Source organism: Vigna unguiculata, chromosome 6 (assembly GCF_037176805.1).
Source record: "Vigna unguiculata cultivar grain cowpea cultivar isolate G323 ecotype 2 chromosome 6, ASM3717680v1, whole genome shotgun sequence".
NCBI classification, from domain to species: Eukaryota; Viridiplantae; Streptophyta; class Magnoliopsida; order Fabales; family Fabaceae; genus Vigna; species Vigna unguiculata.
Window position 1 is genome coordinate 37,583,242 of NC_140797.1, and position 18,987 is coordinate 37,602,228.

At 28.5% G+C, this 18,987-nt stretch overlaps 1 protein-coding gene across 5 annotated transcripts; it reads left to right on the forward strand.

The window, feature by feature from the left end:
* The first annotated feature begins 291 nt into the window (after window positions 1-291).
* Window positions 292-10,994, forward strand: LOC114187535 (uncharacterized). Of its 5 annotated transcripts, XM_085674378.1 has the most exons (13): window positions 292-422; window positions 495-649; window positions 976-1,017; window positions 2,187-2,228; window positions 8,963-9,263; window positions 9,554-9,589; window positions 9,807-9,842; window positions 10,010-10,057; window positions 10,135-10,191; window positions 10,272-10,319; window positions 10,400-10,448; window positions 10,532-10,578; window positions 10,692-10,968. In XM_085674378.1, the coding sequence occupies exons 2-12, from the start codon at window positions 505-507 to the stop codon at window positions 10,547-10,549; spliced, it is 822 nt and encodes a 273-aa protein (XP_085530504.1). In that variant the 5' UTR covers window positions 292-422; window positions 495-504; the 3' UTR covers window positions 10,550-10,578; window positions 10,692-10,968. The 5 variants fall into 5 exon arrangements, with proteins under 5 accessions (XP_085530504.1, XP_085530505.1, XP_085530503.1 ...); XM_085674377.1 differs by lacking the exon at window positions 292-422 and having other exon boundaries at window positions 431-649; XM_085674381.1 differs by lacking the exon at window positions 292-422 and having other exon boundaries at window positions 431-649; window positions 9,017-9,263.
* The last annotated feature ends 7,993 nt before the right edge of the window (window positions 10,995-18,987 follow it).

Below are 18,987 nucleotides of genomic sequence, written 5' to 3' on the forward strand. Positions count from 1 at the left end.
TAAAAAAAAATTATTTTGCTCAACAAAAAAAAATATATTTCACTCATCACAAATACGGATCAACCCGCAGGCTCACCAGCTAATCCGTAGAGTGGGACAGGCCAGAACCCAATATTAAATTGCAGAATGGATCAACCCAGCTCACACTTTGTGGACCAAAACGGGTCGGGCTTGCTCGCTTTGCCATCCTAGTTTGAGTATGTATACAATTTTATATCTTATTCAATAGTAACGTAATTACTGATTCTTAATGTATCAATAGTTGAAAGTTATCTGTTAGTGATTGATAAAGCAGAGAGAAGAATAGTGGGTGGTGCATATATTCTTCAATCAATAACTGGGTTCTATTCTTGAAAGAAGATGAAGATACTAAACCTGAACAGACACATCGTGTAGCAGTAGTAGTTGATTCGGTTATCCAAGTATTTATTAGTAGCTTGGTTGGTTCCCATTCCCAACCCAAAGCTAAGAAAATTAACACTGGTTTTCTGCAGAAACAAGAGGATGTTGCGTTTGAGGAGAAAAAGTGTTGAAAAACGAAACTCTCGTGGTGATATAGTGAGGAAAGAAGAAGTGGTTACGCTGACCAAAAAACTCCATGCTTCAAACAAAGCACAAGAGAGAAAACCAGAGTGGCCACCAAGTAAAGGTATATATTATAATCATTATCTCTTTCTTCTCATCATAAATTTCAATCCACTTTTGTTGATTATTTTACATGTTTGCATGTTTAAACATTACCATTATATTCTTTTTGTTTTGTCAGAAAAGGAATCTGAGACATTATTTAAAATTTCTTAATGTTTTCCATCACTTGCACATATACGTAATCCTTAATAGGTAAGTTCTTTAAAAATAAAAATCTCACTCAAGATTATGTAATTGTAAATACATGATTTGGGTGAACTAAAGCATCAAATTCTCTTAACTTGTTCAATCAAAGTTCTGACAAATATTCTTCTTTTATGAACGTAGGTGTTCCCTTGTCCAACCCACATAGACAATGCCTTCCTCAAGGTAACTGTCAGTTCATACTTCTGTTCTGTGTCATAAACATATTATAGATAGTTTTATTTTTCACTTCGGAACACAGGATTGAGTGAGGAAAACATCAAATTCTCAATATGCAACACTTAACCAAACTATAAAACATATAACATGATATAAGGGAGAACTGCAGATAAGATTTAAGGATATTACATACACAAAACTATATACGACTGTATTATGTTCTAAATTGATGTTTAATTAATCAGTGACTAATTTATAAATCAATTCCTTTGATAGAAAAAATTATATAGATAATTTTAAAGACCAATTCATAAATTAATTATAATTTTTTTATTCATAATAGTGATTATTTTAATAATCAATAATTTTTAAATTTTGTAAATTAGTTTATAAATTTGTTAATACAGTGAATAATTATTTTTTGTCAATAAAATTGGTTATCATATAAAAGTTTTCTTATAATGATATATGCCGGTGTACATAGTGCATGTCACACCACATCAACACATGCAAATGTAAGTTATTGAAACAATGTTTTCTTAACAAAATATATAAAAAGATACATTTTAATCAACTTTCATTCAAGATCCAACATACAACAATCACACAGATCACACATAGATTTACACATAAAGTATGTTCAACAAGCACAATATCAACTTACATATTTCAAAAGACACATACCAAATAGTAATATTTGATCTAATGTTCAAGACTTATATTTACAAGTGAATCTGAAAGAAATGATTGGGACAAATTCAAGATAACTCAAGTCATACATTTACACATGTTATAATGCTCAAGAACCTTCTATCAACTTTTCATCACATTATAATTTATATCTTAATTTGTGTGACTTAATTAGTCGATCTATGAGATCTTTATTACAACAAAAGTATTTATACTTAATACTCAAATTAAACAACAATTCAATATCATCTATGTGACCCCGAATTCACATATTTTTAATCAATCTTAACCATCATTTACTTATATTGTAATATAACGAGTTATTTAAATAAAATCATAAATCAATTATAAGTAAGAATTAAGATTCAATTTATATTAAAGAGCTAACGAGAGGGGAAAAAAACTTATGGTGATAAGTTAACTAAATAATATCATTTGTACTTTAATATTTTTTTACATGATAATTTTTTTTTTCATGACTGTAGAAACTACGTTCACGGAGATTATGGCCAGAAAACAAAGACAAGGTACTAATCTTACAATGAAATATTCCTTTTTTTTAATTTCTCAAAAATATGGAATTTAAAGAATAGTATTATTATAAAATAATATTTTCTGAGAATAAATGTTTTTATCAAGTTTTTCATAGAAACACTTTTATGAAGAGATAATAGTGTTGAATTTTTTTTATCGACCAAAAATATAAATAAATAAAAGAGCACTTGTTGTGGAGTGCTCTGATCCTTTAAAAAAATACAGAATTTGTACAGAGGATGAAAAACTTGATATCAAGTTCATAACAAGCAAAAAAGTCAACGGAAGTGTGATTTTTTATTACTAAATTTTGATAATTTTTTTTTTTATAATCTTATGTTATATCTTTTAAATGGTTTTTCATTTTTATATTTTCTCATTCTCAATATTTTAAAATCACTTAAAAAATAACACATTATGGTATAAAAGAAAATTGTCAAAATATCATTGTTCAAAAAGAAAATTGTCAAAATATCATTGTTCAAAACTAAAGCATCTAAGAGGCAAAACACAACAGAAACTCCATATGCAACATAGTGATCCATTGATCAAAAGGAGAACGTTGTGTGTGCATACTGGAAGACGATCCAGACCTAAAAACCAGACAATAGAGAATATATTTGCAATATGCACATAATATTGACTTCCCGCTTCGTTTTCTTTCCCCCATAAATCAGTAATGGTTTTCTTTGTCGGGATTGATATCTTTTTCATTTCAGCAATTAAAATTGGGCATCTTCACCATTGACCCCAATTAGAGATTTGACCTTCCGTTCTTTATACGAGTAGTTTACTTGGTCCTTCCTCTTGAAGATCTGCATTTGGTTACCTTACTTAAACACACAAAGTTACTATATCACAAACATTTTAAACATTTATAAGGAGAAAGATATCCATCACTCTAAAAAAATATTATTTGACAGTTGAAATTTTATGTTTCATCCAAATTCAAACTGTTATTTGAGCAAGGCCAAATATTTTTATATGATCTACTTTCTTTTGTTTAAAGATTATCATATTCCTTTGTTTTTAAATTTTCCCTACAATTGCCAATCACATCCCACGCCATATTAGGCTGAGAAGATGAAACTGTTGAAAATTGATCATAATTTTAACATGACGCACTGAGCTAAATCCTAACCCGTGACCACACAAATTTCACACCTTTTCACACCTTTTGAGATATCCTACATGAGAAGAATAAGCAATCTACATTCTCTCTTCCTATGCTAAACATAACTCACAAAGATTATAATGTAGTTTGAATTTCATCCAAATTCAAACTGTTATTTGAGCAAGGCCAAATATTTTTATATGATCTACTTTCTTTTGTTTAAAGATTATCATATTCCTTTGTTTTTAAATTTTCCCTACAATTGCCAATCACATCCCACGCCATATTAGGCTGAGAAGATGAAACTGTTGAAAATTGATCATAATTTTAACATGACGCACTGAGCTAAATCCTAACCCGTGACCACACAAATTTCACACCTTTTCACACCTTTTGAGATATCCTACATGAGAAGAATAAGCAATCTACATTCTCTCTTCCTATGCTAAACATAACTCACAAAGATTATAATGTAGTTGAATCCCTTGCTAATAATTTTCCCTTGGTCGGCTTATCCTGAATAACCTCAAACCTAATAATTGAGCATTTGAGATTATCCTTGTACTCCACAACATTTTAAACACTTTGTTCTCATCCTCTTCAAAGGTACCCTGCACTTTGTTATAAATTGACCTGATCGAGAAAACATCGTCCTCAACATTCTTCTAGTTCCAAGTGTAAGGACGCTCATTTCTGAAACTTAGATAACTTATAACAAGGAGAAGTTTTTCCTCAATGGCTACCTCCCAGACGAATCTAAAGATAAGTTCTTTCAAAATAAAAATCCAACTCAAGATTATGTAATTGTAATTTCTTGATTTGGGTGAGCTAAAGCATCAAATTCTTAACTTGTTCAACCAAAGTTCTTATAAATATTATTCTCTTATGGACGTGGGTGTTCTCTTGTCGAACCCTCCCTCCTCAAGGTATCTTTGTTCTGTTACGTGTTATAAACATATTAGTTTCATTTTCCACCTCTGAACACATGATTGAGTGAGGAAAGTATCAAATTCTCGATATGTAACACTCTTAACCAAAACATATAATATAAGACCTATACATATTATATATTATAAATTATTTTAAGTCATTAGCAATTCATAAATAATACAATTTCAATCGATCACAAACATTCAACAAATCAAATATCGATTGACGTCTATATTTCAAAATATTCATATTAAGTACGAGCTATTAGAAACTAAAAATTGACCTTCTAAAACTTCAATATACAAATAAACATAAGAATATAGTAAGTTCACTTCAACACATACTACACATCTACATATGATGTGGGTAAAACTCTCCCTTTGTTTTATACTATCTTAATATATGTGACTTGAATCATTTACATATAATCTCCGATACGTGATCACAAATTTGTATATGTTTCATCATTCTTATATAAATTTTAAATCATCATTCCATATCATATATATGTATTTCACCTCAATGAAAATTCATCACATCTCAAAATCATACAATTTTATCTCCATTTAAAGGCACATAAATAAAAATTAATTTTTCATTGTATTAATGTAGGTTTTTTTATACTTTGGGGTTCATTTAAATTCAAATTTGTAAAAATGGATCAGTTGAATTTTTTTTTTTGCAAAATAGGGTCAAGTCGTCATGGTAGACGACATTACAAGTGAAGTCGTCTTCCACTATGCTATTTTTTTTTTCAAGAAGCAAAACCGTGCTGTGAGAAGCCAGTTTCTATTCACTTTAAAAGTGAAGTCATCGTCCTCGTGCATGACGACTTCACTTTTTAGTTTTTTTTACATTCAGTTTTATATTTGTTTTTTTTTAATTTATATTATTTAGTTTTTTTTAGATATTTGTCTATAGTAAAAATATAAAAAAATAGTTTTAAGAAATTCTAAAATACTTACTCTTTAAACCTTAATAAAAAATTAAAAAGATAAAATGATACAAATTAAAAAATATTAAAAAATCCTTCAATAATTATATTTGAACATTTAATCTTTTTAGGTTTATTTTATTTGTGTTTTAGTTAGTCTACTAACTATCAAATAAAAAGTATCATTTAATAAAATACTAAATTTGTAAAATCAAACAAATATAAAGCTTAACGTTAAAAAAAATTTGAAAAGTGAAGTCATCATGTATAAAGACGACTTCACTTTTGAAGTAAATAGAATCCGGTATGTCACCGTATGATTTCATTTTTTGAAAAAAAAAATAAAGAAACCGGCATGGTGGAGAACAATTTCACCTTTAATGTCGTCCTCCACCATGACGACTTGGCCTTATTTTGTAAAAGAAATTCAACGCACCCATTTTTACAAATTTGAGTTTAAATGGACCCCGAAATACAAAAAAGCCATTAATGTAACATTCAAAAATAATATAGGTTTAAACCCTCTGTTGGTCCTTGTTTTTGTTCAAATCCCAATTTGATCCTTAGATTTTGACTTGTCTCAATTGAGTCCCTATTTTTGAAAATGTGTAAAACTTAGGTCCTTTATGTTAGTACCGTGCTAACAGTATTAAATATGTGTTACATGTCAGTGGTAGTAGTAGTAGTGCCACATGTCACTATCAATGCCACTCCATTGACTTAATCTCAATATGGTCTTTATATTTATTATTTTAGTCTCAATATGGTCCTTATATTTATTATTTTAGTCTCAATCATAATTTTTATATAAATGTTAAACTAGTATTGGGATTAAACTCGATATTTTTCTATAAATATTGTACTGGTATTCCTAAAATTAAATTAACTATATTTAAAAACATTTTTAACCATGAAAGATAAACTAATGTTAGTGACCAATTCATTTGGTAGCCAAAACCTAGGTAACTAGTGTTAGTGACCAATTTAGAAATCACTCCATAATAGAAACTATTTTAATTACCAATTTAGAGACTAATTATAATATTTTAAAACTAGTTTAGTTACCAATAATATTTAGTTTATAAATTAGTATCAAAATTTGTCACTGTACTAACTCATTATTTTTTGTCACTAAATTTAGTCATTATTTAAAGTTTTTCTTGTAGTGAGTCCCCTCATTTGGGGACTCCTTAAAAGAAAGCTTAATGAAGAGTAAGTCAGGACTAGCCCATGAGCTTTTGATCAAATTGATACCTCTAGAAATCATTACTTCCAACAAACTTGAGTTTGTAATATGACTTTACATTAGATATTCTATTTACAGTTTAGCTTTTCATTAATAAAATATTCATTTTCATGGTCTCCACAAGTTATATAGATAATTATACAAAAAAATTAAACTTACAAACAAAAAACTTTCGTACAAAATCTAAACATACATAAAAAATAAATTTTAATTGTACCAATTTCCTTTTCTATTATAGTTTTTAACACATAACACAAGACAATAATAACTATAATTTGTGATAGGCAAAGAAAATCATTTGGAAATATATAAACCACCTCTAATATAAACAAAATGTCATAGGATTACTGTCCAGCAAAAAAGCTACACACAAGCTTTTTTTTGAAAATTATGACACACAGTGGCGGATCTTGACCAAAAACGTCGGAGGGGGCAAAATAATATAATTTTGAGATCATTAGATTCAATTATTAGTATAATGCTTCAAAAAATGACTTTTTTAACTGAACATTTTTTATCATTAGTATAATGCTTCAACATATGTGAAGAGGTAGAATCTATCATGTTTTAATCAATAATTTCATTTTCATCACTCTTAAACGATTAATTTATTCTTTCATTATTTATCAATATAACTTTTTTGTAAATAATACTAAAAAATAATTGATCATAATCTAATAAAAAATTGAGACATGTAATTATTAAAAGAAAAATATATTTATTATTATTAATACATAATACACTATTTTTTTTCTATATTCATAATAACGAGTTTATGTCTAACTTTTTTTCTTTAAAAACAAAAAGAAGACGTATGAGAGTGAGAGATTATTACAATCTGTGAAAAACTAAAAAGACAATAAAAAGGAAAATAAAAATTATGTTAATAAATATTTTGTTTAATTACTCTTTTGATTCATGTTTTGGTTTAAAAATGTTGAGTTGGTCCTCCAATTTTTTTAGTCTCAATTTGATCCCGATTTTTGAAAAAACTAATGTAATTCAATCTTTTATGATAAATTTTGTTAAATTCCTCGAAACAGATCAATGATCTTTTCATTAAAATTGAGACTCTTAATATGAATAATTTGCTTTGTTGGTATAATTAACCTAATCCTAGTGTCAATTTTTAAATAAAAACAGGGACCAAAAAAAAATTAAACCTAAATAATTTTTTTATTATATTTTATTTTATATTTACATTAAATGTTATGTTTAAATAAAAGAAATAAAAAATTTAATTTTTATTAATTTCTAATATATATTACCTACAATTTAAAAAATTTTAAAAATTTTAAATATATTTTTATATTATATTATATTATATATATATATATATATATATATATAAATAAAAAAAATCAAAATTTTGGGGAGCCAAGGCCCCTCCCTGCCCCTAAAAAGCTCCGTCCTGCACATATACAACATTTTAATAAGCAAACCAATATACTACATTCATTATTATGACATCAAACCCTCCCTATTCTTACAAGTATAAAGAAACAACCTTTAGTCATCAATCCAACATGTTTAAAATAATATATTTTCCTAAACCACTCTAATACTCAAAAAACCCACAATTTGATAGAAGTAGAGGTCTTAATCAACTTCACATTTTCAACCAGAATACTTTTCAGAATAAATTTGTATCTTTTTTATATTTAAGTCAACATGCAACTACAATATTTATACCCTCAATATTTAAATTCAACAATATAACTTTAAAATTTAAAATAAATTTAACTCCATTTACCTCAATGAGCGCATTCACTGAATTGCTACATTGAGCATGCCAGTTTCCCTAAAGTTTGTCCTATATACACAGCTAAAATCTATAATAATAAATTTTGTGATTCTATGACTAAACACTAAGTGAAATTTTATCTATATTACAAGGAATAAATCACATGCAACGCTAGAATGTTGCATGCATTACAAAAACCAAAATTTACCCTAAAGACAAATTTCACTTACCTAATGTTAGATCGTTCAGAGTAGATTAAAGAACTTCTTACAGAGATTGCTTCTATTGTCTGCGATCATTAAGGATGATGAAAAATGTTGAAATTTGAAGGGAAGATATGAAATATGAAAGGGACGAAGTGAAGGTGAAGAAAGTGTTCTCTGTTTTGATGGAAAATCACTCTGCCCCCATTCAATTTCCTTTTTTAAAAGACCAACATACCTTAGTTATTAATTTTAATATATATGTATCTATACTTATGTTCTATTTGTTTGTTCCTCACATTAGGATTTTTGCAGTGAAAGAAGCAACAAATTCAAGAGAGGCTATGCAAAAAAGATTTCTTTGTATTTTAGGAATGGATTATGTAAATAAGAATTTTACAGTAAAAAAGATTGGACTTGAAATCGGATTTAACTATATTTTCTCTCTTTTTCACATGATTAAATTCACTAATTAGAGTTCAATTCCTTAAATTATTAATTCTTTGATTTAAAATTGTTAAAGTCAGTTAGTTTATTGGTTATGATATTTGAACAGGTGGCTCTACTAAGCCAAATGTAAAGTATTCTGACACGGAGGGTTCAAATGCAGAGGGTAGTGAAGTTGAAGACGAAGAGGGTAGTGATGCTGAAGATACAAATTCTAAGGAATCAGAAGCTGAGGACAATAATTCTGATGAATCAGAAGACAATAATTCTGAGGAATCTGAGGTTGACGAGGAAACAAATTCCGAGGAATCAGAAGCTGAAGATAACAATTCTGAGAAATCTGGAACTGAGGATATAAATTCTGAGGAATCATCAGAAGCTGAGGAGGATTCAGATGATGAGCCACCAAGGTATGTTCACGTCTTCACAACAACTTAATCAAAGGAAACTCATAACTATTGTAGAAGAAAAAGAGAGTTCATCAATAACAAGATATTCAAGGATCTCTTGAAAGAATTATGCTATCGTAGTTGTTCCTCTCATTACTTTAAGTTAAATTTGTTTTCTATATTATTCATAAGTAATTCATAATTATAGATAAGGATTTTCATTAATAATGTCATAGGGTTCATTATTTCTTCTTACCTTTACAGGTAAAAAAAAATCTTAAATTCAACCTTTTATTTTTTTTCTTATGTAGGCGACTCATTGATCTGCCTAATCCATCTACGAGGAGGTATGTCATAGTACTCATCATTACTTCTTATTATTTATAAATGAAAAATCCTTAATATCAACCAAAATAGTTAAGAGAAGAATATAAACTAAATATTTTTTTTTCCTTCACTGTGTATTTTGATATGCGATTTTCATTATTAATTTCATAGGTTCATTATTTCTTCTTCTCTTTATATGTAAAACAAGACTTAAAATTCAACCTCTCTTTTATGTAGGCGACTCATTGATATGCCTAATCCGTCTACAAGGAGGTGTGTCATGGGATTCATCATTATTATTCTTATATTTATTATTTATCAATGAAAAAATCCTTAATGTCAACTATTTTTATGAGTGATGCTTCTCACTAATATCATACTCTCTTTTTATTTTTATCAATGAAAAAAATCTTTAAAGTAAATCTTTTATATGAATGTAGGCACCTCACAGATATCGATCAAGGTGTTCTTAATTCGTTTAAGGGGTGGTATGTTATAAGATTCATCATTTTTTTTTTTTTATCAATGAAAAAAGTTTAAAGGTAAACTTTTTATATGAATGTAGGCGTCTCATTGATATCGATCGACTCAACCGACTCGATCACGATTCGTCTATGAAGATGTGTGTATAAGATTCATCATTTATTTTTATTTTTTATCAATGAAAGAAAATCTTAAAGTTAGCTTTTTTATATGATGTAGGCGTCTCATCGATATCGATCGACTCAATCAGAATTCGTCAATGAAGATGTGTGTATAAGATTCATCATTTCTTTTTATCTTTTATCATTAAAAAAAATTCTTAAAGTCAATTTTGTATATGAATATAGGCGTCTCATTGATATCGATCGACTCGATCGCAATTCCTCTATCAGAAAGGTGTGTTATAAGGTTCATCATTTCTTCTTATCTTTTATCAATGAGAAAAGCATCTTTAAGGTTAAATTTTTATATGAATGTAGGCACCTGGTAGATTTTGATCGAAGCATACGTAAATTGTCTTGGGGAGGTAAAAATTATGTAAACTATATATATTCAAATGTTGCTATCGACAACAGAGTAGTGTGATTAATAATTGAGAATTGATTCTACATTCCTTTGTTGTTTTGTTGTTACAAATAGAGACAAGACTCAAGAAATGGTTATGACCTAGCCAAGGAGAATTTCTCTTCATGTTGATACGTAGCCATAAACTGCAATCAATGGCACTAGCTTAATTATAATAAAATGCAAACTCAAGTTCAAGAACTTCGCAAGCTTATAAGCAGTCTCTTATATAATTCAAGGTTTTAATGTTGTTGCTAAATGTCTATCGACCAAGTTTGGATAGTTGTTTGTTAGATTATGTGATACAATTATAAGTGTGTGCTTCTATGTATGACTATTATATTACCCTGAATAGCTTCTGTGAGTGTTCTTTGTCTACATGCATGTGACTCAGCCAATATTTACATTTGTTGTGACCTTGGTTTTTAATGTGTCGATTAAGTGTCCTAGAATTTATTTATCTTAAAGGATTTTTTTTTTTTGACGTATTAGTATATGGCACTCTAGAAGGGGAGAGATTTTTGAACAAAACTTTCTTTAGTATGAACTAAATTTCGTCCACAAACAATGTTAGTATACTAACCTTAAGTATTTTGAGATAAATAAGGAATTTAACAATTTGAAGAAATTGAAATATATGGTGTTTGAATTACATACAATTGAATTCTCTTCATTTCTTAAATAATTTGTTTGGAATGAGTAATTAAAATATTTTGAATTTCAATTTTCTTGTTTGGATAAAGAAATTTAGTTTTTTTTTTTTTTAAGGTAAAATTTTATTTTAAAAATATTTTGCTTGATTCCGCTTGACCTTTAGTCTAGGCCAACTTGTTTTGACCTATGATCCAAGAAAACTCTTCTAGACCCTCAACCATGGTCGACTTCGCTCATCCTTCATTTCTAACCAAATCGGCTCACCCTTCAATGCTAAAGGTTGAGCTAAGCCGATCTAAATCAAAGGATTGAGCCACGTTAACTAGGGCAGAAGATCGAGTCGAGTTGACTCAAGCCGAGTTAGCCCTAGCCAAAGGTCGAGACTAATTGGTCCTGATCAAAGTTCGAGACTAGAGGTCAAGACTAGTTGACCCTAGTCAGAGGTCGAGACAAGTCGACCCTAGCTAGAGGTTGGGACTAGTCGATCCTAGTTGAAGGTCGAGAAGAGTCAACTCAAATTAAGGCTCGTGACGAGTTGGCTTTGACCGAAGATCAAGACGAGTCGACCATCGAGATGAGTCAGACATGGACGATGAGAAGAGTCGGTCCAGGTTAAAGGTCAAGCTAACTATCAGTCCAAGCTCATTTCGAGTCGAGTCAGCCCAAACTAGATGTTGAGATGACTCAGCCCGAGTTGAAGGTCAATATGAATCAACTTTTTGGACTTGTAAGTTTTTTTCATTCTAACCATTAAAAATTTCAAAACTTGTGAAATTTCAATTTTCATTTTCTAAAAAATTTCAAGTTATATTATTTTAGTTATTTGAAATATCTTTTAAAAGTGTCATTGCTGTAAATAAGGCTTTTAATAATTATTAAAAGGAACTTTTAAAACTAGTTTTCTTGATGTGCCATTAAGAAGCCTATCATCGTAAATCATATGATGATTGATCCCGCCATTGTTTAAACAGTTATAATGGCGGTTATTCTCATGAATTGTAATTAAAAGTGACAAATAAAAAATAAAATAAATTATTTTCAAAGAAAAACCAATAGTTCTCATAAACCATCATTAAAAGTGTCAAATCAATGATAGTTCTTCTCACAAACCGTCGTTAACAGTCATAATAAAAAAATGAAAGTTTTAATTCGTGGAAAAGACAATAGTTCTCTCAGAAACCATCATTAAAAGTGATAAATCAACAATGATTTTAGCAATAACTATAGTCAATATGTGAGTTTTTTTTAATACCTAATCTATTTTGTGCATAATCCATAATCCTTGACAAATTTTACCAAACATATTTATAAGTGTTAAAGATTTTATGAATTTTGGCATTGTGAACAGATTAATAAATATACAACTACAACAATAATTAAAACAAACTCCAATAATAAATTCTAAAGCAATTGTTTTTTTTATCAACAAATAATTATATATATATATATATATATATATTAATATAAAAAATTACTGAGTTTTTTTTTCACTGTACTACCCTATTACAAAAATATTTATCTATTGTAAACATCATACACTTAAACTTAACAAAATTCAGCTAACTTCCCCTGTAGACATTTATGTAGAGTGACTACAGAGTTACATCAGGTCCAAAGTTTGGATTTGTAATCAAGCATCATACTCTAACAAATCCATAATACATTGTTCAGTCTTCGATACCCATTTATTTATACACCTTTGGTTTGCATATGATGTTGTTGGTATTTACAAGTTGCCTCTAAATATGATAATAGTTGCATGAGACGAAATCTTCCTTGATTTCCTGCACAGACAAAATGAGCAATAGACTAAAAGTCTGACATGTTTAGGTTGTCTTGAGAAGGGACAAAGCACCTGAATCACATTTCTTACTTCCTGATAGGTATTCATGGTCCCTATCTAGTCCTTTATTTGTGATTGTGGTTATGTTTCTAGGTAACAGAATGAAAGCACTAAATTGAACAAAAAGTTCAGTCTGAATAGGAGAAATTAGCGTTACCAATTTTATACTTCATCCAAGCCTAAGCATTTAATTGTCACAATAAATATTTTTTTTACATCTACTTTTCCTTGTCTAAACACAATTTTATTCCTATGATCCCATATGTCTCTTGCAGTTGAAAACCACACACCCTTCCATAAAACAATTGTTATTGGAGTTTGTAAAATTCTAAGAATTTAGACACAGTTTCATAAAATGATAAAAGGTATATTAACGCTTAAAATTGTAAAATTTATTCTAGTTTGTCATTTTCCTTAAAGTGTTAGATAAGTTAACAAAATTATTGTCCACATTGTTTGAATGTAATCTAATGCTTCTATATCCAATGGTTATTTGTCGTCGATAAATTGTAACATATGAATTGAAGTTAGTATAAGATCACGAGTAACTAAAAAATTAATTTATAAGTATATTATAGTGGGTTATAACATATTCCTTGATACCAACTCCTATTAATATCAGCTCGTACAGTGATCATCATCCATTACATCACATAATAATCACATTCGTATTTATTACTCTCTGTTGGATAGTAAACATGGTTAGATTAATTAAAGACAACACAAAGTAAATGAAGGATGCAATTTGAATACCTCGAGGTGCATTTAGGTGAGCTTCTATGATATTGCACTTGGCCTACCACTTTATGTTATATCCATAGTAACCACTAAAATAAAACATTTGATGTTAGAATACATGATATTGTGCAAGGTTGATGTAATATTAAACATTGCTTGAAATCAACTTACCAATGTATTGTTTGTTTAAAATAAGTAGGATGCTTCTTATGAAAAGAGTAGAATTGTGGATTAGTATGATTAGGGATGTCAACGGGGCGGGTAGGGTACGGGTAGTAGTTCCCCCGTACCCTACCCGCTGGATAAATATTTGTCTCGTACCCGTATCCATATCCGTCGGGTATCCGTTATGTGTAACATCCCTATTTTTTAATAAACTATATTATTTATTTTAAATAAAACATTTAGAAAATATTCTATTTTTACTAACGTTTTGTATTTTATTATGATGTAGTTTAAGCATTAAAAATATTATTAAATAGGTATGTGTAAAAAAAAAAAATAATATATGAAGAATTTTCTAAAAGAGATAAAAATATATAGAAAAAATAAATAAATAAAAGGAGAAGTAGGGATAAGAAGATAAGAAGAAAAGATAAGAAAGAAGAAAAAAAAAAGATAAGAAGAGATAAACATTATCTCTTAATGAAGGCAATTATGACTTGAAAAATCAAATAGCACATGCATAAAGGCTTATATATATGGATGAGGGAGGGAGCTTACGTGAAAGTGAAAGAGAAAGGAGAAAGAAGGAGAAAGAAAAAGAGAAAGAGAAAGAAAGAAGAGAGAGAAAGAGAAGAAGAGAGAGAAAGAGAGAAGAAAGAAAGGAGAAAGAAAAAGAAAATAGGAAAAGAAAGTTTAGAGCAAAGATTCAAAGGGATCTTAATCCTCTACAAATATTATTAGTGTGTTCTTCAATCAATAAGGTAAGGGGAGTGAGGTTAAGCTCTTATATATTAATCTTGATAAGCTCATGGGTTTTATATTAATCTTTTATTTATTTTGACTCATATATTATTCTTTTTACTTTTATTTAACTTATTTTCATTTATTATCCTCTTATATTTATTTTATTTAATCTCCAATTATATACTGACCCTGTTTATTTATTTATTTTATTTAATCTCCAAATATGTATTGATCCTATTTATTTATTTTATTTTATCTCTAGTTACGTACTGATCCTATTTATTTATTTTATCTTATTTACCTCCAGTTATGCACTGGTCCTATTTATTTATTTTATTTTATTTATCTCCAGTTACGCACTGGTCCTATTTATATATTTTATTTTATTTATCTCCAGTTACGCACTGGTCCTATCTATTTATTTTATTTATCTCCAGTTACGCACTGGTCCTATTTATTTATTTTATTTTATTTATCTCCAGTTACGCACTGGTCCTATTTATTTATTTTATTTTATTTATCTCCAGTTACGCATTGGTCCTATTTATTTATTTTATTTTTATTTATCTCCAGTTACGCACTGGTCCTGTTTATTTATTTTATTTTATTTATCTCCAGTTACGCATTGGTCCTATTTATTTATTTTATTTTTATTTATCTCCAGTTACGCACTGGTCCTGTTTATTTATTTTATTTTATTTATCTCCAGTTACGCACTGGTCCTGTTTATTTAGTTTATTTCATTTATCTCCAGTTACGCACTGGTCCTGTTTAATTTATATTTTTGTTTATTTATAACGTTCTTACCCTTATCTAATTATTTATTTAAAGTTCTTGCTTTGATTCTTATTTTATCATTATTTTTACAATTAAAAATAAATAAATGTGAAGTGAAAGTATATATTATTTTATTCAGTGAGCTTGGATGTAAGAAAATTGTATGTACATTTTATCGTTGTTTTATATTCTTTGTATAGTTTATACAATGACATGAATTGATAGTCATCACATTTAATGACCTTTGAAAATATCCAAGAGTATGTCGGTTAAGTAAGAGTTAAGTCTGGTTTCAATAAGTTGAGATTAAACCAGTGTCAAAGTGTTTGTATTTGGGAAGTCACAGTTTGGTACACTGCAGGATGAAAGGCAGGGACCATGGTGGGGTCTAAGGAAGTTTTACCAAGTAGGTGAATATCTGGATAGTTCAGAATAGCGCCCTGGACTAGGATATTCATAGGCCAAACTTGGGACTATCCGATACCTGCTCGGCATCGCCAAGGTTAGGTAGTGAGTATATATCTCTTTTGTGAGCCGATGAATGGCTAATATTCTCGAGAAAGAAATAATTATGATTGTACCAATATTTTATGAGAAATACTCAACTACCTAATCACTTCCCAAAGCAACTTTTGATGTTCAGATTGGATCATCAAAAGTGGAATATGGATCCATATGTCTGGTAAAATAAGATCAAGTTTGGTGGTTATAGGTCCAAATCTAGGTCCCCGGTGTCTGCATTGTTTGTTGAGTTTATTAAGATTGATATTTAATGCTTATAAAGACCTCACTCCTTTCATATTTTTCTTTCATATGTACCTGTTGCATGAGCAGAAGAGGAACCTGCTCAGTGAGAGTTGTTCGGGATATTATTGGAGGATCTTCTGAAGATTGACTCACGGATAATTTCTATTAATATCTTTAGGAGATATTAAAAATATAGAAAATCTTCTATTCTGATGTAGGACTCTTAATATTTAACAAATATATATTTTGTAATATTTCATGAACAATTACATAGATGCAAACTACATATATGAATATGAAGTTATGTTATTATTAATGTTCTCTCAAGGATAATCTCTAAAAAAAAATTGATTCCATATCTTTTTATCAAATAATAATTATTTAGTATAGTAGTCGGGGTGTCACATTATGCGGGTACCCGCCTATTTTTTTCATATTCGCGTGTATCCCCGCGGGTATTTACAAAATTATTTAAAAAACAAATATTTAATCATAAATTTAAATAAAATAAAATAAAATACATAATTATCATAAATTTTAAATAAAGTTCAAATAAACTCAAGTTTATACAAGTCCAAATAATTATAAAAGTAAATATAAAATGACGTTCAACACAATGAAAATTTTTTAATTAGTATTTTGATCAAAAAGTCCACTTTTTCCAATTGATTCCTAAAATATAAACAAATAATAAACCTCAATTGTCACGTGTTAAGTATTCTTGTTTTGATTTCATCATTTGACAACAAACATACCATAGGATTTGATGTATATGCCCAATTTCAAATAAAGAAAAGAGAAGAATGTTAAGGGGTGTACTTGGAAAAAGACAACATATCAATACTTGAAATTTGAAGAATGAAGAAAGAAGACTAGATGTGCAACTTAGAAAAAATTAGGCCAAAATGTTTTTTACTAATATATATATATATATATATATATATATATATATATATATATATATATATATATATATATATATATATATATATATATATATATATATATATATATATATATATATATATATATATATATGGGTTGAGTATGTTTTTAGTCCCTGAACTTTGGTCCAAAATTGGAATTCGTCCCTAGTCGAAACTTTGATAAATTTTGTTCCCTAAACTTTAAAAATGAATGAATATAGTCCTTTTAACCCAATTTTGTTAACTTTTTTTATGTTTCAAACACATTTCTCAGTAAATATTGGAGTTGTTTATGCAGTTTGACACATTCTCGGCTCAATATTTACTGAGAAATGTATTCGAAACCTAAAAAAGAAGTTAACAAAATTGGGTTAAAAGGACTATATTCATTCACTTTTAAAGTTTAGGAACCAAAATTTATCAAAGTTTCGACTAGGGACGAATTCCAATTTTGGGTCAAAGTTCAGGGACTAAAAACATACTTAACCCTATATATATATATATATATATATATATATATATATATATATATATATATATATATATATATATATGAGAGTACTTTTGTGAATTAAAGTTTAGCGGGTACGGATATTCACAGGTACAGATACTATGATACCCGTACCCGTCCCGTTAACATGCGGGTATCAAAAATACCCGTACCCACGGGTAGCGGGTATCCATTTTTAATATTCATTTCCTACCCGTTGCGGGTTTTATCCGCAGTGACCCGCGGGTACGGATTTTTTTGACATCCCTAAATATGATCTTGGACTAGCATAACCATAAGTTTCCAATTATGTCTGAATTGAAAATTAATTACTTTCACATATTTAAATAATATACCATAACTTATTTAGTAAAGATGGATTTTGCTAGAGTACATATTGAGCAAAATAAATTCCTTTCCTTCATGAGCTATTCGTGATGTACGTTTGTGTTTTTACCCTCTTGTTATCCATTGAGTGAAGTTGAGGGTGCAAAAATATATGTCATGTTTCTCCTCATCCAAACACAAACCATGTGTGTGCCTAAATCTAAATACATTATTAATAACATATATATAATAAGCTAATGAATATGAATGTTTTTAAAATTGTACTTACATGATCCAAAAATATTAAATAATTACAACAATTTTTATAATTGCCATAGTTGCAAACAACTCATAAAACTGATCAGAGATGAAAGAAAGATTGTAGCTATCATATTGTTCTTAATTACGACAAAATAGTGATTATCATCCTCTGTTGTTCTGTCGTTACAAACATGTTACCATCCATAGTAAGGAAGATTCAAGGTTTTATTTACTATCCAAGAAAGAAAATCTTACATTATAAAATAACTTTACTTCCTTTCCCACAAGATACAAACCAAGCCACGAGACAAAGAAAGAAAAAAAAAACACAAACCTAAGAATCCAGCACAAGTGCATTAATATTTCGTTTTCCTTCTCGGTCTTTCGTATACCATCATAGTAAAGTCTCCTTACAACGGTATTTTAGCTGGTGATTACTGATCATAAATATATCATGCTAATAATCGGTGACAGACATACATGTACATGAGAATTAAGGTGTACATATGCATCTCTTATTTTGTTAAAATTATTATTAAATATCTAAAAAAATCTTATTCTGTCTTCCTAATCTGGTATATTTGAATTCATTAACCGTTGTTTTATTCTTATAAAAGAAAACTAGAAATACAAACATAAAGGTTGTTTAACTCGTGCAAGGCAAAAAATGAAAAAGTATGTTGTCTCTGTGTTTTACAA

Bases quoted from the DNA above. Each gene is read 5' to 3' on its own strand.
- LOC114187535 (XM_085674378.1), top strand. From the start codon at position 505: ATGTTGCGTTTGAGGAGAAAAAGTGTTGAAAAACGAAACTCTCGTGGT. The intron at 1,018-2,186 runs GTAACTGTCAGT...TCATGACTGTAG, and splicing joins TAGACAATGCCTTCCTCAAG to AAACTACGTTCACGGAGATT. The intron at 10,192-10,271 runs GTGTGTATAAGA...TATATGATGTAG, and splicing joins CACGATTCGTCTATGAAGAT to GCGTCTCATCGATATCGATC.